At 39.0% G+C, this 25933-nt stretch overlaps 3 protein-coding genes across 6 annotated transcripts in view; all 3 read left to right on the top strand.

Moving 5' to 3' along the window:
- The window catches only part of LOC111327864 (general transcription factor IIH subunit 4), a 27765-nt gene extending 15511 nt beyond the window's left edge, over nt 1-12254 (top strand). For 2 of the 3 annotated variants that reach the window (XM_088758813.1, XM_088758812.1), the window contains 13 exons: nt 1-83; nt 204-315; nt 575-643; nt 1322-1405; nt 1488-1548; nt 2075-2152; nt 2434-2485; nt 3276-3324; nt 4313-4342; nt 4564-4611; nt 5653-5731; nt 11061-11122; nt 11697-12254. The exon at nt 1-83 is cut by the window's left edge and continues 18 nt beyond it. In XM_088758813.1, the coding sequence (XP_088614939.1) occupies nt 1-83; nt 204-315; nt 575-643; nt 1322-1405; nt 1488-1548; nt 2075-2152; nt 2434-2485; nt 3276-3324; nt 4313-4342; nt 4564-4611; nt 5653-5731; nt 11061-11122; nt 11697-11804 (915 nt within the window). In that variant the 3' untranslated portion in view covers nt 11805-12254. Of the gene's footprint in view, nt 84-203; nt 316-574; nt 644-1321; nt 1406-1487; nt 1549-2074; nt 2153-2433; nt 2486-3275; nt 3325-4312; nt 4343-4563; nt 4616-5652; nt 5732-11060; nt 11123-11696 lie in introns of those variants that run through there. The other variant, XR_016000690.1, reaches the window with a different exon arrangement.
- A 2515-nt stretch (nt 12255-14769) lies between these two features.
- LOC111327860 (uncharacterized) lies at nt 14770-23119 on the top strand. Its single transcript, XM_022932159.2, has 6 exons — nt 14770-15844; nt 18172-18326; nt 19643-19798; nt 20925-21065; nt 21196-21270; nt 22136-23119. The coding sequence occupies exons 1-6, from the start codon at nt 15232-15234 to the stop codon at nt 22265-22267; spliced, it is 1272 nt and encodes a 423-aa protein (XP_022787894.2). The 5' UTR covers nt 14770-15231; the 3' UTR covers nt 22268-23119.
- Nucleotides 23120-23452: 333 nt separating this feature from the next.
- Nucleotides 23453-25658, top strand: LOC111327861 (protein-tyrosine sulfotransferase 1). 2 transcript variants are annotated; one of them, XM_022932160.2, is made up of 2 exons: nt 23453-24865; nt 25403-25658. In XM_022932160.2, exons 1-2 carry the CDS (start codon nt 24033-24035, stop codon nt 25599-25601), a joined length of 1032 nt encoding a protein of 343 aa, XP_022787895.2. In that variant the 5' UTR covers nt 23453-24032; the 3' UTR covers nt 25602-25658. The 2 variants fall into 2 exon arrangements, with proteins under 2 accessions (XP_022787895.2, XP_088614941.1); XM_088758815.1 differs by having other exon boundaries at nt 25209-25546.
- The last annotated feature ends 275 nt before the right edge of the window (nt 25659-25933 follow it).

Raw genomic sequence — 25933 nt, 5'->3', positions numbered from 1 at the left:
ACTGGTTATACTTCAAGTGAAGAAGGTGCTGCAGTTAGTCAGGATGTTGTCCGTGTATTGGGTTTGTCAGGACTCATGAAATGGTAATTGCCAATTGGTTGTTCTATTATAATACTAAATTTGAGGCAGCATTGTGCTGAATATGGTGCATGGTATCTGCAACTTTAATTGTCTTTTGCATGTTTTTGTGACTCTTGAAACAGTGAGACACCCGGCACATCACAAGTTATAACTCCTGCTGGATTTCAGTTTTTACTTATGGACACAGCTTCACAAGTGTGGTACTTTATGATTCAATACCTGGAGACTGTTGAGGTAAACACAACAACCTCACCATGTGTCATATTGATTACAACTAGTGTAGCTGTATGTGCTTAACAAATGCACATAGGGTACTTTGTGCCTACGGTCTGTAACTACTTTCACATCCCTGAAAGTCACTTATTTTGTAACAAATTTCTTCCTACCCCTTTTCCAATGATTTCTGCCTTTCCATTTCCCCTTTCCTTTCTTCTTTGTGCTTCAAATTATTCTAAATTTTTTCTCACTTTAAAATTTCTTTTATATTTTTCAGGGAATAGGCATGGATCTTGTGGAGTGCCTGTCTTTTTTATTTCAAATTAGCTTTGCAAGCCTTGGCAAGGTCAGTTTTATATTTGAGAAAATAAATTCTGCCTGCCAAGTAGATTGGTTGAAAATGACCATGATTTACAATGGTCTTGGATATACTGGTAGTTTCCATATCTGCAGGGTTGTCGCTAAGAAATTACACTGGACCAGTGGCTGAAATTTCAAGTGAGGTGGCATGGCCTCAAAGCTGGTGAACAATTGTAAGTGTGTAACCTCAGTGATGCCTGTTGTGCTTTACCAAGCAATCACTGGCCAAAAATCCAGCCGGCAATCACCACTTTTTCATTCAGCGAATTTCCCTGGCTGCCGGTACTTAGCAACAACCTTGTAACTTGTAACTCATATCTCATAGGATTTAAAATAGTTAACACATAATTATATGTATTTAACACATTTAGGTCTTCTGTGAGTTATACTGTTGCATTAATAATTATACTTCTTAGTTGTATACTGTCTCCCCAATTAGTTAATTGTTATGGTTGGCCATAAGATTGAGACTTAAGTTAAATAATTATTATTATTATTATTATTATTATTATTATTATTACTATTGTAGTTATTATTATTATTATCAGTGTTTTGATTTTCAAGAAAAATTAAGATTGCTGAGGGAATGAGTTGGTTTTTACTCTGAAGGGGAGCCATTATATGCTTGTAGTATAATTTCCTGTTATTTTATACCATTCTACAGGACTACTCAACAGAGGGAATGAGTGAGTCTCAACTGAAATTTCTTCAACATCTGAGAGAGTTTGGTCTTGTCTTTCAACGAAAGGTATTGTTTCAATTATCTCCTATGTTGTGTCGTTTGTTGTGGACATGCAGTCTTTCTAATTTATATGTGAAAACTATTTCAGCGAAAGTCACGAAGATACTACCCCACCAGATTAGCCATTAATTTGGCTTCAGCAGGAATAGGTAAAAGTCACTTTTCTTTCAGCCTTTTGACCCCTAAGGGTGATTAGTATTTAATTTCTCCTTACACTGTCACCCCTCAAGGCTGTCCTCTAAGAAAAATTGAAGGGAGCCCAGTGCTCTGAAACTGTGAAATCCAGGGTGCCCAGCATATGCTTTCTATGAAAAAGCTAAGATTCTTGAGTCGCCCAAGAGCAAAAGTAACGCGCCAAGGGCCACTGGGTGCTGCTAGGCTATAGCCCTGCCCCTGAATCACACATTAAGGTCATGAGAATGAAAGAAATGATCACTAACTGAAAAAGCTCTTGTTTCTCAAACAAATTCTCCTTTTCAGCACCCTAGGAAATGTTCAGAAAACAGTTTAGAGAATATATACACGCTGATGTTAGGGTGGAATTAGGGTTGAACTGATGTGGGTACAGGAAAAGATTTATTCATTTCTGTTAAGTAAATATTTGTTGGAGTGCAATCTATATTAAATACCTTTTTTTTTGGCAGAGAGATTACTGAAAATTATTATCTGTTTTAGGGAGTTCAACTGTCATTAACACAGATCAGAAGGGCTTTATTGTCGTTGAAACAAACTACCGTCTTTATGCATACACAAGTAAGTACTGATATCAAGGAATGTGATGCTGGATCTGTATTTTATTTAGAAAGTTGGGGAACCAAAATTTAGGATCCTCAAGTGCAATTAGGGTTGGATGAGATAGAGCTTTATTGTAAGAAATACCATGGACAAGTTGGCTCACATACTTAATTAATATATAACAACTGGTTGTCTACTTAATACAGAGAGAAGCAATTTCCAATATCTTGTGACTAGATGCTCATCTTAGCACTGACTGTGACTGAATGGTTTACTTATTTCCTCCTCCAAACACACAGATTCATCTCTGCAAGTAGCTCTTGTAGGATTATTTGCTGAGATTCTCTGCAGGTATGTGTTTTTTTTTTTTTTTTTTAAGAACTGTGAATAATTGAGTTCTACAATGTGTTGCATACACTCAGAAACTCCACGACCTTTTTTCCTTTACAACGAACATCTTTCATTTTCCTTTTACTTTTCTTGTGTATTTTTTGTCTTTTTTGTCTTTTTTTTGTTATATTTCTTTATTTAAATTGTTTTAATTCTAGAGTGACTATAGTAAATTAGTTAAGAAAGAAAATTTAGCTGCGTTGATAAGCATTAAATTATTTTTGCTATGGGAAGTCAAAGGAGTATCCTTGTAAATATAATTATTATATGAAAATAAAAATAAAGTGTGAAGTGTGGCCTACCACAAATTATGCAAGGATTAATATAATTACTATACATGTGAAGATGTTTCTTAGAGATATCTCAAAGCTAGGCCATTGTTCCAGTTGTTGGAGGAGTTGAAACTGTAGGTAAAGTCTGTTTACGAACCTAGTGGCCCATTAGTACAGTGCTTAACTCCGGTTTCTGTAGCATGAAGCGACTAGGAGTATTTCTACTCCCCCCTGGATAGGATGCCAGTCCATCGCAGGGTTACCCCAGCATTAAATTGCCGGTACCCATTTAAATACCTGGGTGAAGAGAGGCACTGTGAGAGTAAAGTATCTTGCCTAAGAACACAACACAATGTCCCGGCTGGGGCTTGAGCCAGGACCACTCGATCCGGAGTCAAGCGCACCAACCATGAGGCCACTGCTAGGCCATTGTTCCAGTTGTTGGAGGAGTTGAAACTATACATGCATCAATTTTATAGGTTTCCTAACATGTGTGTTGGTGCCTTGACAAGAGACAGTGTTCAGCAGGTAAATTATTTTAGATATTGAAGTGATTTAAAGAAACACTTAGTCTAGTATGGGGTTCCAGCAATGGGAATTAAAACTTTTTAAAAACTTACATGTAGAATATCATTTGAACCAGAGGGTTCCCTCTATTAACTCTGTTTGAACTTGATAAACAGATAATTAAAATTGACCATGGTTATCAATTTTAGAAATTTGATGCAGCAAACATTCAACAGAAAATTACAGATTTTGCAATAGGGTATGCCCTGGTTTTCTTTGATCATGAAACTTCTTCCAGTCAACCAGCTTGAAGGAGACCCAAAAAGATCTAGTGCCCATCTTAACTGAAAATTTTTCGCTCCGACGAAGGGCTAACGCTTTAAACGTCAGCTTTTATAACCGTAACGGTGGCCAATTTACCATTTCAACTTTGTTGATATATTCAAATTGTTTCGTTACCCCCACCGACGTAGCGCCAAACAGTTTGATTGGAGACTATCAGCCTTTATTCAATTGAAATTGGTAGAGCGCTGCACTAGTATCGCAGAGGTCAGTGGTTCGAATCTCGTACAGACCTGATTTTTTTCAGGTCTAATTTTCGCTATTGCATAAATAGCGTTCTCTACTGTGAAGATCGTACATCATACGTATCTAATACCGCAGTTCAAAATATATGAACTTTCATATATTCATTGTATCTGATTTATCATCACGGGTTTATTGCGGATCAACTTAACGGCCTGCTCCCAGTTGGCTTGTTAGCTCAATTGGTAGAGCGCTGCACTAGTATCGCAGAGGTCAGTGGTTCGAATCCAGTACAGGCCTGATTTTTTTCAGGTCTGATTTTCGCTATTGCATAAATAGCGCTCTCTACTGTGAAGATCGTGCATCATACGTTACTACTTATCTTTAAACAGAATTTAGCCTGTGGCTGTAATGTTTTAGCTTCCAGTAATGAAGAATCTATACATCTGTCTGTCTGTCCGTCTGTCTGTCTCTCTATCTGTAGGCACTATCAAGTGGAATATCTGCTGAACAGGTTGAACATTGTTTTCTTTCTTCTATAATAAAAAAAAAATAAATAAAAACAATAAAAAATAAAAAATTTTCCCTTCTTTAAATGTATAGTACACATTGCAGATAAGGCTTCCGTTCCAGAGATGTGCATACGTGTAGGAAGTGATGTGAATCGGTTGCAGTGCAGGATATTATGACTGTAGTTAACAAACAAAATTTGAATGTTTAATTTTCGTTTTGTAGATTCTTCACTTCTTGAGGACTAGAGCACACCCTGAAATGTTAAAAACGGTTTGTAAGGAAAAGTTTTCTTTATACAAGCTTAAGTACAAGTTATTTTCTTTTCTGTAATGATAATGAAACTTGTGAATCCTGAAATATCTTGTAAGTTAGTTATTTTTAAGCTTTGTTACTATTGTTTCTACCTCCTTGTTGTTTGTCCACCAATAGAATTGATATTGTCAATTTAAGGATAAATCTGTACCGAAAAAAAAAAATAGCTAAAATTGCTATGGACGATTCTCTTAACTAGAATTGGTCAAACATACCGCAATGTTTCGTTATAAAAGGTTGTGCTGGTTCATCGTGGTAAAGTACAATAATAACAATAAACTATTACACCACTCGGGCAGTCAGAGTGGTGTAATATCGGTCTTTTTTATACGGACCTCGCTGCGCTCGGTCCATACTGTCAAGACCTCGGGCCGATATTCTCCCAGTACGGTCCTCGCGCTTGGTTAATAAGATATATGTATTATCGTTTTGTCTCACAATGTGATCGTCACTACATTGTGAGATACACGATAATACTTTATTATTATATATATATATATATATATATATATATATATATATATATATATATATCTTATTAGACATTTTGGTGTGCAGTATCGCTGAGTATTTTTACGAGTTGTGCCGTATTTTGACGAGCCCGATTCAAAATACAAACGACGAGTAAAATACTCAGCGATACTACACAACAAAACGTCTAATAGGCGATTTATTATCTAAAACGCCAAATTGCAAATTTCACGGATATTTCTGGAGTAGAAATATCGGTATGAACTGTATGGCAGACAGTAAAGAGAATTACTCATTCGATCTTGGGAGTGAACGGGTCAAGTTAGTCTGAATTTCAGCCGTCTCTTCCCTTTACCCCAAGGGGGGCGCGGGTGAGAGACTCTCTCCCGCGCCCCCCTTGGAGTAAAGAGAAGAAACGGCTGAAATTCAGACTAGGGTCAAGTCAGTTAGTTCTGACTTACGTTTTCAGGCCACTTGCGTCATATTTCCTTGTGTCACTAAACCAACTACAGTCTCTTAACTTCCCAGAATCCCATCATACCACCAACAATAAGTGATCAAATTCGACTCTGGGAACTGGAAAGGAGCAGAATGAAGTTCACTGAAGGTAAGGCTACAGTATCTTAAACTTTAAGATATCCTTGAGGCGTGAGTAGTTATTTCTGGGTGTGGTTCTGAGCGGCTGGGAGAGGCAAGAGCGGAGGGGGTGCTTGAAGTTTGCATCTTAATACATTTCTTACTGTTGTAAGCATAGCAGTGATTCGCTCTCTGGAAGGGATAACGCTCGAAACGTCAGCTATAGAAACTCTGTAGGTGGTTAATGCATATTATCAACTCAAACACAACGAATATAGGAAATCATATATCTGAACTGCGGTTATAGAACTGAACTGGGGTTTGTCTTTTGCTGTTTCGGCTCCTGAACTGTGGAACAAACTACCTGATGACATTTGTTCTTGTGACAATTTAATAAAGGTGTATGAATTCTCTTCTTATCCATGTCTAGTGCCTAGATCCTAGACACCCGTTTTTGTGTATAGTTAAATCTCTGTTAACGTAAACTTAAGACTTACTTTTAAAAATCAATTCAATATGTATATTTCTATTTTGTAAAGCGCTTATATCAGGTCTGGATAAGCGCTATATAAGTAGTTCTATTATTATTATTATTATTATTATTATTATTATTATTACTACTATTATTAACTGCTTTTTGTGAGATATTTTTAAGGAAAAATTTGTTATTATTATTGAGTTAATACCGAAGAGATTCAAAACTTTTCTCTCAGTTAGAGACTTTTTAAACTTGTTTTGTAATATTTATACCTTAATTATGATCATCATTATGATTATTATTATTCGTATTATTATTATTATTCGTATTATTATTATTATTATTCGTATTATTATTATTATTATTATTATTATTATTATTATTATTATTCGTGGGTAGTGGCTAGACCTTGCTTGGAGCCGGTCTAGAAAAGGAAAAATAAGGCGCTTCCTTCCCTCCACTAGCCTGGGTGGACACCTTGGGCAAGTGTTAGCACACCCTTAGCCTTCCTTAACCAGGGTTACGGTCCCACTGCCTTGTGGTGGCTAGGGATAGCTAAAGGCTAAGGGAGCAAACCCCGACAGAAAAACCGGAGTGGAGCCCCGTAAGGCAGTTTTGACGCTATATCATTTTCTGGCAACTCCTGCAGTCGACCTGGTCCCGAACGTACTGGCCCTGCCTTTCCTTCGGACTCTACCAGCAAGACCGAGAGGGGGATTCTGGGACTTGGGCAAACCAGTATCTCCATATCAACCGCCCAGGCAAGCGCATGGAGAGGCAACTTCAGCATGCCCTACGGCTGCGCCTGGCATGGAAACAAACCGGGGAGTGGCAGTTACCGGTTCTGAGTCATGGCTTGATTGGCGTCGAGCCAGACGCCAGGGGTCATTCCTGACAGTGGGAGGGGCTTTTTAGCCCCATCGGATAGCTACCGCCCGCTTAAACTGGACAGCCCCCAGTCAATAAGGTGCTTTCCCGCCACTGCCCGCCTGTCTTGCAGGGGTGAGCAGGACTTAAGTCTGGAAACAGTCTGACAAGTGGGCTGCGATTTATTCACCTAAGAATCAAGGATCTATTAGAAGAAGACCAGCTCTCACACTTGGGAGCTGGAACGTCCGAACGATGCTGACCGGACTTACCAAGGACATACGCGACATTGATGGGGCACGCAAAACAGCTGTCATCAGCAGAGAATTGGTTAGGCTCAAAGTTGATATCGCTGCTTTACAGGAAACGCGCATAGCTGGTTGCGGAAGCCTAACGGAAAAGGAATACACATTTTTCTGGCAGGGTAGAGATGAAGATGAGCCTAGAATACATGGAGTTGGTTTTGCTGTCAGCAACAAGCTAGTACAGATGGTGGAGCCGGGCTCAACCAAGTCTGAGCGCATCATGCACATAAAACTCAATACCGATCTAGGTCCCACCAATTTGCTTTCTGTCTATGCTCCAACCCTGACTTCGAGTACCGATGCCGTGGATACCTTTTGCAGCCAATTGGATGATGCTATCAAACATATCCCAAACAACGAAGTGCTGATTCTCCTCGGCGATTTCAATGCTAGAGCGGGCAACGATCAAGGCTCCTGGCCTGATTGTCTTGGTCACTTTGGTGTTGGTAAATGCAATGAAAATGGTCAACGCCTTCTGGAGCTTTGCACCTATCATCACCTCTGTATTACAAACACATTCTTTGGTGTGAAGCTGCGCCATAGGTTCTCGTGGATGCACCCCAGATCCAAAAACTGGCACCAACTCGACCTCATTATCTCTAGACGGGGACACCTTAATAACATTGGTACTACAAGGGCATACCACAGTGCTGATTGTGACACTGATCACTCCCTTGTCTGCACGAAGATCCAGTTACGTCCAAAGAAGTTCCATCGTGTCAAACAATCTGCTACACTTCGCATTAATGCTTCTGCCACCGCCATCCCTGAAAATGTCTCTATATTCAACGACATCCTGAGCTCGAAACTCGGAGACTGCCTGGAACTTAACACAGAGGACCACTGGAGCCATATCAAGGACACCACCCTTGCTGCAGCATTAAAGGCCTTTGGCAAGAATGTACGCAAAAGCCAGGATTGGTTCAATGCAAACATCGCGACTCTTCAGCCGCTAATCGAAGCAAAGAGGAATGCCCTGCAGAACCACCAGCGTAATCCATCACCCAGCTCTTTGGAAGCACTTCGGGAGGCCAGGCGTCGTGCGAATGAAAAATGTAAGATCTGTGCTAACAACTTTTGGATGAATCTCTGTGCTGAAATCCAGTCAGCTGCTGACACTGGAAATTCTAGGGGCATGTTTGAGGGTATCAAGAAGGCGATTGGACCTACACAGTCCAAGTCCTCACCACTCAAAACATCAAATGGTGAAATCATTACTGATAAATCAAGACTGATGGAGTGCTGGGTGGAATACTATAGCGAGCTCTATGGTAGATCGAGCTCTGTCTTACCCTCTGTCCTTGACTGCATTGAAAGGCTTCCCATCATGTTTGAACTAGATGAGGCCCCCACCAAGGAAGATCTCTCAAAGGCAATCAATCACATATCGTCTGGAAAGGCCCCTGGGCTTGACGGTATCCCGGCTGAAGTCTTCAAATGCAGTGGAAACCAATTGCTCGACAATCTCCACCAGCTACTCTGCAAACGCTGGGAAGAGGGATACGTTCCGCATGAGATGAGGGATTCTATTATCTCAACCCTAGACAAGAACAAAGGAGACCGCAGTGATCGTAACAATTACCGTGGCATCTCACTTCTGTGCATTGCTGGAAAGCTGTTTGCCCGAGTAGCATTATACCGCCTTCAAGAGATTGCTGAAAGAGTGTACCCTGAATCTCAGTGTGGTTTCCGCCCTAATCGGTCGACTGTGGACATGATTTTCTCTTTGAGACAACTCCAAGAGAAGTGCAAAGAGCAACAACAGCCACTCTACATTGCATTCATCGACTTGACAAAGTTTGACCTTGTTAGTAGAGACGGCCTTTTCAAGATTCTGCCTTTACTTGGCTGTCCTCCTAAACTCCTGAGCTTCATCAAATCTTTTCATGATGGATCTCGAGGTACAGTGCAGTATGATGGAAACAGGTCTGAGGCATTTGATATAAACAGCGGCGTAAAACAAGGATGTGTGCTAGCCCCAACTCTCTTCAACATCTTCTTTTCGGTTTTACTGAATCATGCTTTCAAGTCCTCTGAAGAAGGTATCCTGATACGATCTCGTTCTGATGGCAAACTCTTCAACCCTGCACGCCTTAGAGCCAAGGCCAAAGTGCGTAAGGTAGCCATCCGTGACCTTCTCTTTGCCGATTATGTTGCCCTCGTTGCTCACAGCGCTGAAAAACTCCAACACCTCCTCAATCAGTTTTCGGACGCATGTGAGGCCTTCAGACCTACAATCAGCCTAACGAAGACGAAAGTCATGTGCCAGGACAATGCAGCCACACCCACCGTAACGATCAAAGATTACACCTTGGAAGCCGTCACACAGTTTACCTATTTCGGCTCCACCACCTCAAACAACAACTGCCTTGAAATGGAGATTGGAAAGAGAATTGGCAAGGCTGCAACCAACATGGCTAAGCTGTCTGCCCGTGTCTGGGAGAACAAGAAGCTAACTACCCAAACTAAAGTTGCTGTGTATCGTGCCTGCATCGTGAGCACCTTATTGTTTGGTAGTGAGTCTTGGACTACCTACGCTAGTCAGGAGAAGCGCTTAAACATCTTCCATATGAGATGTCTTCGTCGCATCCTCTCCATCTCATGGACAGATAAGGTCTCTAACAATGAGGTTCTTGCAAGAGCCAATATCCCCTCGATGTTTACCGTGATAAGACAGCGCAGATTGAGGTGGCTCGGTCATATGTACCGGATGGAGGATGGGCGAATCCCTAAGGATCTGCTGTATGGCGAGTTGGAAACCGGTTCGAGGCCTATTGGCAGACCTGAGCTGCGTTTCAAGGACGTATGCAAGAGAGATATGCTCGCCACTGGCCTGCCAACAGATAACTGGGAGCTACATGCTGCCGATCGGAGTGATTGGAGGTCTGTGTGCAGTCTGGCACTCCAGGCGGGAGAGGAAAGGCTGAAAGCTGAAGCCGATGATAGAAGAGCTAAGAGAAAAGCAGCAATGAACAAAGCAACGTGTGTTCCAGTGGCATGTGTCTTCGTGTGCAGTGGATGCGGCCGTGTCTGCCGTTCTAGAATTGGGCTTTTTAGCCACGAGAGAAAGTGTTTGTCGCAATTGCGCTAGTCATGGACATGTCCGATGACTGCCTACTACTACTACTACTACTTATTATTATTATTATTATTATTATTATTATTATTGTTATTATTATTATTATAGAAACGTATTTGTGCACGATCCTCGCAGTAAAGAGCACTATTTAAGCAATAGTGAAAATCAGACCTGAAAAAATTTCAGGCCTGTCGGACTAATTTGATGACCTGCTCCCAGTTAGCTCAATTGGTAGAGCGCTGCACTAGTATCGCAGAGGTCAGTGGATCGAATCCCGTACAGGCCTGAATTTTTTCAGGTCTGATTTTCACTATTGCTTAAATAGTGCTTTTTACTGCGAGGATCGTGCACAAATACATCATCAACTCAGTTGATAAAACAAGGTTGACTTGCTATACCCCACCGACGCAGTACCACAGCTTCCTAGGAAACTTGCTCCTTTTATTCAATGCTCCATTAAGTATACCCAAACTGCAAGGACAATGAATTTGAACTCAAATAAAACTTTAATTATAGTTAATCAGTTTTTAAGGAGCTCACGTCACCTGACGCTTTTCGAATAAATGATGTAAACCTTCCAGAGAGCTACACCTCAGAGAAATATTTAAGAAAAATTCCTTTTTCTCTGCAGGTGTGTTATACAACCAGTTCCTCTCACAAGCAGATTTTGAAACCCTAAAAAAGTATGCTGAGGTAAAAGACCCTGTGCTAATATCCACTGAACATATTTGCTCGCCGTGATTGAAATTATGTTGGGTGGTTTGTAACGTACACTCACATTTTCCTGAATTTGAAGTAATTAAACAAAGTATAAGTGGATTAAAGTGAACGCATGACGATCGAAATTTTTGGCCAAACGATTATGTCTGTCGTTTGCTTGTTTGACTTTGAATCTGCCAGTTTCCGCCTCGAAGTAATAGGAACAGTGGAATACCTCGACATTTGCCATTGGTTTTTACGTCATTAGAGCAATTTACAATTGAGAGTCGAAAAACCAAAACCAGCGTTATCAGAACAAAGATTGATATCATTACTAAAACCATGACAACTCAAAGTGAAAAAAAGCAAACTGCTTGAAGCGCGGGAAAACGCGTCTGGCAAAGTCGCATGTGATTGGTTGAGAGGGTAACGCGAGTTCTATGGACCAATCACAAAGCGAATTAAAGTTGTTATGCCATTCATCAGAACTTTATCAAAGCAATTTTGCTCTTGTTCCACATTCAAACTGTTGTTGTGCCCGACCTTCTCAATATGTGTTTCTTTGTAGGATCTCGGTGTACTTATGTGGGCCAACTCGTCAAAGAGAGTTATTGTAGTTAGCCGCTCGGGTCATGATGACGTTAAAAGGTTTTGGAAACGACAGAAAAATACGTGACAGCTCTTGATGATGCACAAGCTTACTAAGCAAGCCGTATTACTTCCTCGTGGTAGGCACGTGACTTGTGATGGAAAAAACCTATCAACGCATGCGTCAGGGAACTACAGAATCAATGTGAAAATTTCTGTAAGTACTGGCTGGATTTGTAGGGCACGTGATTTCCACCCGAAGGGCACGTGAACTTCACTTGACGATTACAGTCTAGCGTATGCCTTTGTGCAGATACTTGAAGTGAAATCGAATAAATTTAACAAAAGGCAAAACAGATTACGAAGCTGGAACCGAAAAAAAACCCTTCCAAAAAGAAGGGAGGTATTTATTTGATATTGCTTTTATTGGCGTAGTTCAATAAATGTTATACGTACTTGTGTCTGGAGAGTAAAAACTTTTTTTTAATCTTTTTACTGATTAAGAAAATACTTTTAATAAAATCTTTTGCTTAGTGGCTCCTTTAGTGGGTGCTTTGCGCGTTTTTTCATCTCACAATGGAATTACTTAGTGGCAATGCCGTCATATTTTCCACGCACTTGTTATTTCCCTCAAATGTAACCATAAAACGCGATCGTCAACATTCGCTTACTAATTAACTTTCCAACCATTGTCCGCTCCCTTTGTGCGCCAATTTCATAGGCTTTAAATGCCACTTGACATTTTGTGGAAGTAGATCAATTTGCCCGCGGAAGGTCTGGGTATGAGACTTAAAAACATCCTGTATTCCTCATTCTGATCCAAAACCTCCAAATCTGTAGGCTTGAAAAACCCGATTCATGCTTTATGTTTCGGAATGTTTTCCATAGTGGAAATCTCGAAATTGCCACCTTCTCTTTCTTTGATTTACTTTGTTTCTGTATTTGGTACCTGTGCTGAACTTGGAATCATTTAGCTTTGCACTTAAATGACAGCTGCGCTTTGAGACTGTCTTTTCTGTGCATTTACAGACCAAATGGCCCATTGCGTGTACCATTGAAATAAGTAATTTTCGCGTGAAATTTACCTCTCAATCCGATTAGAATCGAACACGTTTGGCCCTAACATGGTTTCTTTCTTTAGGATCAGTTTTGACACAGCTAGTAAATTCGCTCTTTTGGCCTGGCTTCAACTTGCAGCTCAATGTTAAAGGTTTACCTGCAGCGGAATAAGATCAGGGAATAACTTGATATCTGTAAAAGAAGAAAAGGCAGTCATTACTCAAACATTCGAAAGTTCTTAGGCGTCGCCTTTGCGCTGAATACCTTAAATTTCAAGAACAGAGCTAATGCGTACACTGAATCGAGTTTAGGGAGGGGCATAATCGGATGAAATTTAGCGAGATAAGGCAAAGCTTACCTTTGGACCAACTAGCTGAACAACATGGAGAAATACGAAACTTAATTGAAGTTACTGACTCATGCCGGGAGTACGCTAACGACGATTACGGTTTGCAATTATCGTTCGAGCTCAGCTCCCTAGAGGGAGACAAGCTGTGAAATGCACTGCCTCTCTACGTTTCCTTTGGGAGTCAGTCGATTAAATACAACGATATTAAAATTCCTTCACAGCGCGAGAAATGCACTTCGCTAAAATAGATTACCTTCAGGTAAGACTAAAGTATTTGAGCTGGTAGAAGCTAATTACCTAGTTATAAACATTTCGGAAAACAAAATGAATGAATAAAATGAGTGCAATAGAACTCAGTATTTTCAGCTCCACTGCCAAGTTTTCTTACGTTACTAAAACCACTTTTGCTCTGAGCTATAAAATATTATTCCTCCCTTTTTTGCAACCGCTACCCAATACAGCAGCTCCTCTCTGATAGCAATCTTGATTTCCAGGCCCGGTTCTAATCTTACAATGATGCCTGATAATTTTTCAGCACAAATCTTTCTAAGTAAAACTCCTTGCCTTACAAATGTGCTGCAAGCCGCCAGCTTAGAATACTGCCGGAAACTACTCTCATTGGTTTTACGGTATTCTAAAATTTAGGTAATCTCGGCGGAATATAAGTTCTATAGCAACTTCTTTCCCTCAAGATATCAGTATGAATATACATTTAAACATCCGAGTGCAATCATTTTCTCGGTAGAATGGCACATATCCAAACAATGCCTTCTGGTGTATAAAGAATTTAAAAAAAGGTTCCTCGTTTTAGAATGGGAAATGCACACTAAGATACAAGACGCTGATTCCTTCGCTATACGCATGTGAAAACCGAATACCGGAAAAATGCTTATTCTGGAAATTTTAATTCAGAACTTGTCTTTTTCATGGAGGCAAACAAAGGGGCGTAAAAAAGGAAATCCGTGAGGCTGGTATTTTTTTTGACGGGGAAGAAAAAACGACTAACAAAAAACTTGGCGGGGCATTTTCCCACGCTTTTGAAGACTCGGTTGACAAGAGGTTACACGCACTGTCCCTGTCAAAACAAGACTACTGAAGAATTAGTCAATTAAGTCTGACTTACGGCACGGTCAGTGAAGGTCGGGGTTTATATTATTTTCTTGAGTTCCCCTGCTTTCAAATCAAACATTAAGTATCCATTTAGTCTCTAATTGTTCAGTTCAGCATGAAGTTATCAACTGATTGCGGCCAGCTGCGGTGTAGATTGAATGCTTTAGCAGTGAACCTTAAAAACACAGTAAAGATTAATTAAAGTAAACACTATGGCTTCCCCTTTCATAAACTACTCAGTTTCTTGAGGTTTTCCAACGACAGGAAATAGCCGATATCCACTAGTCAGCGTCTAATTCAGAGGCGTAAATTTAGAAAACAAGTCACATCCGGATTCCAAACGGAAAAAGTCTTTGAAGGACCATTAAGTTTGTCGTCTTAAAAACATTTGTTTCGTTCAGATTTATTTTCGTACTTGAGTTGACTAATACGATTTATGGTATCACATACAAGAAGCTTATTTGATCGGAGCAGGCGGTCTCTAATAATCTTTGAAATTTTCCATGACAAGCATTATATAGTTATGCAGTTGCTTCGTTTTTAATTAGTATTTGATTATTCCTTTGTTGACACAGTTTTGCGGGCTTGTAATCAAATGATCAAGGTGTCATAACTTCACGTAGTGATCATAGAATTGTAAATTGAAGTTGTTTCTTGTCAGAGAACATACAAAGAAACTCTCGCTGTAAACAAGCTCTTCCTCACACGGCGGACGGACCTATATTGGCACAAAAATTACTTCGGGTCAGTGGTTGGTTGAATGTAGGCTAATTCACCGACTTCCTTCACCTTAAAAAGCTACGTGACTCCCGCTAATTCTAAGAAACTTCCTTTGGGCAGGTTTCTAAAGGAAACCACAGGCTCTGTTTGTTTTTTTGCGCCAAGTGATTACCAAAATTAGCCACTAACAAGCAAGTTATTGTCATCACTGACACCTTCAATACCCAGAGCCTCACTTGCACGTGCAAAGTGTTATGAATTTTTTCATCCCGAAAAGATGTCCGCTTCACCTATGGATACGAGGCAAGTAGGCAGACATGTCTTTATTTTCTCGAAGCAGAACGGCAGTGAGAATCCTCCTACAATAATCGCAAAGCCTGTCAACATCACACAAGATTTGCCACGAGAATTTCTACGCTATTTAAAAACATTATTCGATATTCTTGACGAGAAGGGAACAGGCTTTGTGCGACTCTCTGACATAGATACTCGGTGGAAAACTAAACAAGGATCGAACGGACTCGGAGAGGGAGTCATAGAAAGTTTACGGAAGGTTACTCCCAAGAATGGACTTCTGAGTTTTGAAAGACTATGCACTGGAATGAAATTGGCCCTAAAAACGCAACCACGCGCACAAACTAATGGTAGTATGAATGGGTTAGATCATTCAACCAGAAGATCGAACTCGCTACCGCAGCTAGACACGGCGACTAAAGGTTGGACTTCCGATTCTAGCGAGGACTCATTTGCAGGCAACGAAAACAGAACTAAGGCTCATGTCATTAACAAATTAAGGGATAGAAAGGATGAAAGTCAAGAAAAGAGGCGTTCTCTGACTATTAATACTTCGAATCAACGCACAAGCGGGAACGATAGCTCCGGAAGTACAAGTAAGTGTTTCTTTTGTTACGACACGGTGGGCTAGAAGTAAATGATATTCATGGGAACTTCGTCCTTGAAACTATAAATAACCACCAATTTTCACTTTGCGGTCCGAATTTTCTAATTAAATCTGACCAGCAAACGAATGGAATTTTTTTTTTTCGGGGCGCTTTACTTCATAAACGATCGCGCGTTAATTGAAAACAGTAAAGGTGTCCTAATCTAAATAGAGCGCGGATCAAAACATACCAGGCGATTTAACATATGTCCATATTTCGACGTTTTTACGTCAAAGGATGTCGCATATGTTTAAAATTAGTTCAATGGAACAGTACTACAGAGCTAGTGGCGAGACATTGTTTATTTTTCTGATCTTTTGCATTCGTTCAATTTTGCTTGAGAATTTATTATGTTTAAACTACCACCCTCTTGATTTGAAGTAGTTTTTTTTCCTATCCTTCAGAGGTTCTAAGCCTGATTAGTATTTACAACATTATAATTCGTTTGGCGTCAGATAAACGCTAAACGATTTAGTTATAATCTTGACTTTGGACACGAAAATTGAACGTGCCAAATGTGTAAGCAACACCAGATAATTGAACACAATAGAGATCACGGTTATCAAAATACCAGGTGGCCTCTCTGCATGACGACCTCGATTATGTCTAAACAATGCGTCAAAACATTAAAATTGGACTGTTCAGGCCATTATAACGCCAACATCTTCAGCCATGGAAAAGTGTTTATTTTACATTGCCAATATGACATAGCTTCTTTGTTGCGTGTGATTGATAACAATATTAGCTAACATTTTGGAATTCTTGTAGAGATTAGTCAACTCTCTGCGATTACAGATTTCATGTCTTGGCCTGCTGTGGTTCTTTCTAGAAATTTATGTAATTGAGCCTTGTCTAAACATACGCCACATTACGTTTTTGTGATAAACAAAATAAGCTTTTGAAAAAAATTCAAGGAAGCATCCGTTGCTTAAATTAGAAATGCTACAGGTAGTTCTAGAAATAAACTTAAAACAGGAGAGGATGTTGAAAGCAAGGGTAATGCAGCAATATAAGCAGGATGGTGCAGCATTGTCTTAAATATATCCTCTACGATGTCAATATACATCCTCACTTCACAAGAGCTTCTACCCTTTAACCTCTTTCAAGAAAATATTGGATTTTCTCATCCACTCTTAGTAGACAGGCATCTTGGCTTTAAGGCCCTCAAGCTAACCCACATTTTGCAATGTCTAATATTTTTTACGAGATTATGGAAATAATTTTCAAGCACTCCAATACACTATGCTAGGTTTCTGAACTACATCAAATCTTTGACCAACTGCATCTGATCACAATATATAGGTTGAAGGACGTTGGAGGAAGAAAAGGGATGCTTACTATTGTTAATTTTTAGTGAAGGGGTGTTACCAGTGATGGTTGGAATTCTATCCCTCTTAAGGGCAAAAAAATAAATAAATAAATAATCAGCATCTTCATCAGAATAGGTGGGAAATAGGAAAATGAAAGCTTGCACTTAGACCCCAGTTTGTAAATCAGACAGAAACTACATACATGTACACAACTTGTGTTGACTATATACAAATCTCAATGACACCAATTTACTTCAATTTTTACAAGAATTATAAATGACAAGGAAATATTGAGTTCTAGTTACATGATTCTCTCTTTGTCCACTCCATTTTGCAAAGCAACCTCCTCTTTGCAATATTTTCAAATGACAGCATAAGGATACATTGTATACACAAAGCTTATTCCGGAGCTTTTCTTTCTGGACAGCTACCTTTTGACTGAGACCCTCAGCTGTAGGAATTTTAATCCTGGACTTAGAGAACCGAAAGGAATTTGAAACTTCTGAGTAGAAGTAGAATGCTTTGTAAACAAGATTTGAGACCCATTGCAAGGGCTGACAACTTTGGCTTTAATGTTGGATAATTTGTTTGTTAAACCCATGATTTCTCATAGTATTCTACATCATACAAACTAGACCCTGTTTGCATTCTTGGTATGAGGCATGCCCTTTCTGTTGTGAAGTCATAGAAAAGAGACTACCCTAATTACTGACTGACTCAAGTCGGCATCTGTGAGATAATTTAGGTTTTTTAGGACTCTAGTACAAAGACCTAGACTGATTACAGAACTGGTATAAGCAATTCTGCTAAATGTTAATTCAGCTAAAAAAAGAAACAAAACTATTAAAAAAGGAGACCATGCTGTTCCTGTCAGGAGAAATTCAAACTGTTTAAAATGTTTCTATTATTTTCAGTGAATTGTCACTGCGTGTGCCAAACTGATTTCATGCTTGTATTCACTTGCAGGTCCATCATCTGCAAATGGAAGCCCGAAAGGAAGATCAAATTCTACGACAAAGGTTTACTTTGTTGGTAAAGAAATCAGCAGTAGTGTACCAGCAAATTTAAATGGACACATTAAACATCCTGCTGCCACCACTGAAATCCAGAATTTTGACAAGGTAATTCATGAGCTTGTGTAACTTGCCTCACTCCCAACATGTGGCTTTGTAGTTCAGTTGGTAGAAGGGCCCAACTACTGTAGTATCTGTGAGAAAATATTGCATTTGAATCCACTCAAAGCCTGAAATTTTGCAGGCTTATTTTCTGAAATTTATTTAAATTCTAGCTCGCCTGTGAAGATCATATCTGTATCTTCACTTGTACTTTGTATCTGTAAAGAAGTATGAGTTTACCCAAGGTTTTTTCTTTTGTAGTGGAATAAAATGCCTGTAACAGACTTAGAAGTAAAGAAATTGTGATGTGATAATAATCTTTATTGAAGATATCAATTTCACTGATAAGTGATTTACAAAAGAGTCCTCAATTGGGCACATGAAATTCATGCAGTTTAACAAAATCTGAAGCAAATAAATCAAATGGCAACCTTGGAATTAAAGCACTCTCTGCTTAAACCAAATGTTGAGCTTAATTTTTATATTTTGATTAAAACTTAATTTTTTTTTTAATAACCCACTATTCAATTGAAATACAGAATATAAAGCATATATAACAAATTTTAGTGTATCATTTCTTATTAGAAGCAATCAAATTTAGTAATGTGATTAAAAAATTAGTAGATTAAATTATTATTGTCCTTCATGGTAAGTAGTCATGTTTACAGACATATGTCTCTGTGATATTGGTTATTGATTAAGTATGAAATATTGATAATCTTAGGGCAGTTTTGTTCTCCAAAGTGGTTCTTATGGTTAAAACAAATTCTTTGCATGCGTGTGTAATATATTATGCCCTAGGTAAGAGTACAATAATTTGTTTGACAACTATTCAACAAATATTGACTGTATACATGTATCAATGCATTCAAATAAGATTTGGTAAGGGTTATTTTGGTTGGAAAATGCAATTTTCATTAATTTTGTTGTAGGTAGGCTGCTAGAAGTGGGTGAACACTGCAGAAGAACACTTTGTGCAACTTACATTGTACAATGACATCATGCACATATTAAGTATGAGGGAGATATTGAAAATCCTTAAGATCAAAGAGACTAGCTTTAAGGGTCCAATGTTGGTGCTCAAACTCAATGATTTGACATCAAAGTTTTTTGTCTCTTTGCTTCTTTGTTACTCTTTGATTTATTTTGATGGTGGCCATGTTCAATCTCTCTTGAAAAGTGAATGCTGTCCATTAATAGTCCTAATTAAAATGTAAGTACAGTAAAAGAGCCTTGAATTAACTTTATTGGTCATACCATATCTCTGGTTTGATTTCAAATCAAGAATGCTGAGAATATTCTTTATTCCTGTTATATTGCAGGATGCTAGATTACAAGAGCTTGATGATGAGCATGACCTTTTACAAAATGGTCTTCAGGTCATCGAAAAAGCTAGAAAGTGGTATTTTAAAAGAATCACAGCTATTCAGGAAGAGAAGTTGCACCTTCAAAATGGCGACCAATATTCTCTAGAACAGGTATAATTCATGCTGTCATCATCATGATAATATTGCATCACAGGTTTGAACACGTACGTCTCTAACTTGTTTGGAATGACTTGAGAATGATATGTAAAAGCAGTTCATTCATGTAGTTTTGTATTGTGACCGTAGGAAGAATTTCTACTCGGGAACCAGAAAAATAAAGTTTTCACTTGATAGAGGAGGCACATGCATGGCTGCATGACTCCATGATATCTGCTATTCACTTTAATCTGTTAGCTGAGAAAAGCATTCTGTGATGAGAATGGTAACATGCAAAGGAGCCTTTTTGGCCCACAGCAAACCAGTAAAGATAGCCAGGATTGTTGATGATGCAAATTAAAGCATGGCAAAAAGTGCTAATTGACATATTAACAAAAAAAAAAGAACTCTAACAGAAATCATAATCAAAATGAACACCGTGCATGTTGCAAAAGGTCTGTAGGGCTTACAATTTTATTAATTACTCGGGCTACCTGTGGAATGCCCAAGTTATAAATTGGGCTTCGTTATTTTCCATCTTGAGACACAAAACGCAGTCTAGCAAGTAAAGCTGTGCTGAGTATGCTTTTTCAGTTGCACAGTAAGAAAACAACTATACGGCATTCAATCAGGAAGTATATACCCAGGTAAACTTCAAAGTGCATGGTTATCATGGCGGCCAGAGAGATGCCCTGTGATTCAAGAGTAAACATGTCTTCCTGTATGCTCAAACTACACACAAAAACACTGTTTGGGGTAGACTCACACTAAAAGATGTTGAGCGTTTTCTGATTGGGTCAGTCCAATAGATATCAACTTACAAACGAATATTTTTTAATGAACCTTCTATCAAGAACTATGCTATATCAAACGAACCATCTACTGAACTATCTAATGTAAGCTTAAAACCTATCCATGAGCATCATCAAGTATCTCGCTTAAATTTGTCAAAAATTAATGTAAATTAAACAATTAACACTCTTCATCAGATTACATGCCTTTGTAAATATTCCAAAGCAAAGAAGCCAGAGTTCACATAGTTATGCATCTAGTTACTAAGAAAAGATTTCTGAACTTTTTTGCCAGTCCAGGCTAAGTTTTGGATGTTATGTGTTTATTGTGTTCTTCTACCCTCCTGCAGTTTCAGTATGAACTTTTACTCCACAAGACAAGAAGAAGAGAACTTGGTTTGGATGATGACTCTTTCAAAGAGCACAAACATCACATACAGAGTGTTAATCAGTCTTTAGAAAGAATCATTGAAGGGAAAGCACCAGTGAAGGTATCTGACTTGCTTTTATCATCCCAAGTTTGACTCTCAGGATTGATTATAATCAGAGAAATTTTGGCCTTTCATCCTGCTCTGATGCTTAACCTCCTTCAAATAATATGGATAATTTTTTTTTCCTCAGGCATCACCAACTTCAAATTCAGATGCTAATAATGAAAGACAAAGGCTGCAAGATGAAGTCGAACGTCTCAAAAAGGTCACTATTGAATAATTTAACTGTAGCCTTTTTCTAGCATTCATGGTACTTTTAGCTCTCATATGTGGCTGCAGTTGCCTGTTTATGTGGCTAAATCTTAGAGTGTAGAAATATTTCTATTTCATCTCATTTTTATTGTTCTTTATTAATATATTTCAAGTTTTTAGCCTTAAATAAACTTTTTATCAATTTTCTGAATAGCAAAAGTAACAAGTGCCTCCCTGGTAAACTTAGTACTAGTGCTTTTTGTGTCTCTCTATTTCAATTTTGTTGCATTTTTTTTTATAGCAGTCCTTTTTTTACCCTTTCATTCCCAAGTTCTCATTAATAGTTCCCATTACCAAGGCTATGCTCTAAGGAAAATTGAAGGGAGCCCAGTGCTCTGAAACTGTGAAATCCAGGATGGCCAGCGTATGCTTTTTATGAAAGAATTAAGATTCCTGAGTTTCCCAAGAGCAAAAGTAAGGCGGCCACTGGGCACTGCATTACTATACAATTCTTATAATGATTGTTAGTTTGGAGAATTTGCTACTGGACTGCTAATTTTCTATTCCTTTCACCTGTCTGCTGGATTAACCTCGTTCCCAGGGTCTCTCATCTTCCCGACCCCTGGAGCAGTGCGAGAAGTCGAGAGACCCTGGGAACGAGGTTGTCTGCTTGATATCATATTGATACTGTGAGGAGGAATTCTGTCTTAATTGTCACTCATAGGAATTGAATTAAGTGTTAAGAGCTGTTCAGTTAATAATTAATTCTGTTAATTATCTGCTTACTTCACCTTCAGATTCTTGATAAACAGAGTTACTTTGAGGCCACGAAGGAACATTGATTCGTGTTACTTATAAACATATCCTTTCATCTCCAGGAGGTTTCTGAGAAGGGAGGCAAAATTGCTCAACTGGAAACTGAGAAGTCTGCCCTCATCCGCGACTTGTTCAATAGCAAAGCATCAGGAAAAAATGGACTTAGCACAAAAAAGCCCCACCAGATCTTCTAATTTAAAGGCCAATCTGCCCTTTTTCGAGTTGACTAAGGAGCTGCAAGTTACGGCAAGCTTCGACCACCTGAACATATTGGTAACATTTCCGAATGTCTTCAATAACCTGGACTCCGATAACGATATGTTTCCCTTTCCATTCTACTCGCCAGTAGCTGTTGTGGATGTAGTTGAATCTTTGTAATACATCACTCGCTGCACTGCTGTTGGAAATCCCACTGGTCAGCAACACACAACAAAGCGCGTATCAAAGCATGGCAAGAAGATAGGGAAAAAAGTATATAGATATATATAATTATATGACAAAATTTATCAGTGGCTGTTATTACCAATCTTATGCAAGCTCCAAAGTTATTATACTTATTAAGTAAACGGATTGCCGAATGTAGCACCCTGTGCAATTTTTTTATTATTTTTAAATGCTATAAGCTTTTAACTCTCATTTACATTCTATTTTTACAGCCCTATAACAAACAAAATTGATTTTTGAAACATTATTTATGATATTTTGTATAGTTGGAGATGATCTTGATTCCATTTGCTTGTGCCAGATGTATTTACTGTACATTTTTCTGAGATCAGAATCAAGGAGTTGTTTCATAGTTAATTTTATAGTCGCACATAAAATCAGTATTATTGAAATATTAACGTAAGAAGATAAAGCGAGGAAAGATGAATTTAATTATCTCTTAACTTCAGTGAGCAGAAAACCATTATTAACGATAAACGTTATAAATTATGAACAGAATTTTTTTAACGGTATACTTGCATAATAGTAGTGTATTTTGATTGAAATAGTTTATTTCTATAATAATTTTAGTACTTGTAGATTAAACTGCTTTGTCAAAGCTATTGTATGTGACTGTGTCAAGAAATTGGCTGGGGGACCGGGAGCGATACTCAAAGGCACCAATTAGAACACGTGATTCCACTGGTGTGAAGTGCACCGACATTGGCTTAAAATCATGTGGCCTGTTTCACTTGAGAGGTGAAGAGATTGGCCAATAAAATTAAGTCTGCGGGTGCAAGTGTAGTTATTTGTATGTTTTGGTTGTGTTCAATGTCTTTACCTGTTGCCTATTGTCTTGGCAAACCAGCTCTCAGTTTGTGACCAAGCAACAGCTGAGGTTTCAAATTTAAGGCAACGTGTATCCAGCTGGGAAGTATAATGATATTTACGGAAACCTATAAATATACCACAAATGTCTTAAAACAAATTAAAGGTTCAATGATGCCGTGGATCGGGTAGCGACAGGTGTTCGCGGGTTTCCTATAAACGACGGCGCTTTGTTGAAGAACGACGCTCGAAGAAAATTTAATTAATTTGAGAAGTCAGATAATAATCGTGAAGATTTCAACATTGCCAAAGGTCACCCAACTGAAATCCGCTGCGGTAGCAAGGTTCCCTTTGAAATCATCTGAACTGGAACTCTTGAGTTTGCGTGTATTCCATCGAAAATTTTGAACGAATCGAAATCACAGAACCGTTTCTTTCAGGTGAAAGTGTAGCCAGACTCAGCGCATGTTTTGAAACTTGTCATTGTCTCGTCCACCAGTTCGGCTTCAATGCATTGACCCTGTTGAAAAAGAATCCATTGAAATCATTTGAGAAGAAGGAACATAGTCGCTGGCGTTTCAACACTGTCAAAGGTCGACTAATTAAAATATACTGTGCTAAAGTGGTAAGCTTTCAAATCCACTGTTGCAAACTTCTTAAGATTACGTTTATGGCATCGAAACGTTTGATATTAGAATTACTGCTAACATGTACTTGTCACAACGGAAACTTTGGAAATTTCTCGCTGTCGCGTGCGGCCTTTCATCGCTCATGACCATTTTCTTGTTAAGGCTGTTGTCAAGGTCCTGTAAACATGAAGAAAACAAGGACGTCCACACAGTATCAACAGTAGATAATGGTCATCCTCCATTACAACTTCACGTGGACCGTTCTACTCCTCTTATTTTCGTCGGTGGCTTTCCGCGAAGTGGGACCACTCTCATGAGAGCCATGCTGGATGCGCATCCTAAAATCAGATGCGGGCAGGAGACAAGGGTGATACCGAAAATCCTTATGGGTATTCCAAAGATATTCAGCCTTTTCAGCGAGCGGGAAAAGCAACGAAGAGAGGAAGCTGGTGTGACTCAAGAGCTGTTGGATTCCGCAGTGGCCGCGCTCATAGGAGAAATCATTGCTAAACATGGCGATCCCGCGCCAAGACTGTGCAACAAGGATCCTTTAACTTTCAGGAATCTTAGCTATCTAGCCAGAATATTTCCTAAATCCAAATTTGTTTTCATGGTAAGAGACGGACGCGCTGTTGTCCACTCCATAATGGAGAGAGGAGTTGTTATTCGAGGCGTCAACAATCATCGACCAGAAATTTTATTGCGAACATGGAATGATGCCACAGGTGAGATGAACGCTCAGTGCGTAGCTTTAGGTCATTCAAGGTGTTTGAGAATTCCTTATGAACATCTGGTGCTGTTCCCTGCTGAGAGCATGGAAATGGTCCTAGAATTTTTGGACGTTCCTTGGAATGACGTGGTGATCCATCATGAAACTATGATAGGGAAATCAGGAGGTGTCATCCTATCAAGGTAAAAAGCAGCCATTGTTTGATCGGACAAAAACACCGAATATTGCATGCAATGTGTAGGTCAGTGAAATCATGCACGTAGATGATTGAGGCAATCGTGAAAATCCTCGTATACATTTTTTCGATATCCTTTTCGACTCTTGCGATTCTAACCGTGAAAAGTTACTAATTACGCAAGAATCATTGCGCAGGAAGATTCGACTTTTCCTGAGTTATGCGAACTCGTTCAGATCCCGGCTCATTTTGGTATCGCGAGAGGGGGTGAGTAGGCATTCGAAGCCTTCCCAATGCTGTTATCTTAATCATTGTACGTGCGTACCACTCAAATTCCTTTCGCGTTTTAGTGACCAAGGGGCCATTGGACACGAATCAGAGCTCTCTGGCAGGAGTGTTGCTTGCCATAGTTTTACTGGAAGACTGAAGGTGTGCCCCTCTTCCTGAGTTGCAATTAAAGGCCAAAGAAAAAATCATAGAGTTTTCTTCTTTTTCCTATATAGTATCTATGCCTACGCTTGTTTCTTTGTTTCATAATTTTCAGCCTTGAAAAGTCAACCGATCAAGTGAAAGAAGCTGTAAACTTGAAAGCACTGTACAAATGGTCTGAAAGACTTTCATCATCTTTATTGGAACGTACCAACAGAATTGCTCCTGTTATGAGAACTCTTGGCTATGATACTCAGAAAAAGTGGCCTGATTACCGAAGGATGGATTCAGTGGTTACAAAACACATCAATTAATTTTTACATTGAAAATAATTGAAAAAATTCTAATAAAACGCAAAGCATTTTTTTATATATATTCTTATTTCTTTTGTATGATTGCATTTACTTCCCCCTCTCTATATGCCCACGTATCTTATCCCCCTCCCATGAGAGGGGTTGCAGATTCGGCATCTGGACCCATCTACACTACTCATATTTTATTTTATCTCATCTCTTATTATCCCATTATTCAATTATTATTTTCCATTCTCTCATGCTTGTTGTCCTTTTCTTTCTTCAATAATTGGACAAAGATAAACTACATCACTGTGCACGAATCTTCCCGTAAAGCAGGCTGTTGTGGGACT

The sequence above is a fragment of the Stylophora pistillata genome, chromosome 4, assembly GCF_964205215.1.
Source record: "Stylophora pistillata chromosome 4, jaStyPist1.2, whole genome shotgun sequence".
NCBI classification, from domain to species: domain Eukaryota; kingdom Metazoa; phylum Cnidaria; class Anthozoa; order Scleractinia; family Pocilloporidae; genus Stylophora; species Stylophora pistillata.
The sequence above is the reverse complement of the archived record's forward strand: the minus strand, read 5'-3'. Positions and strand labels throughout refer to the sequence as shown.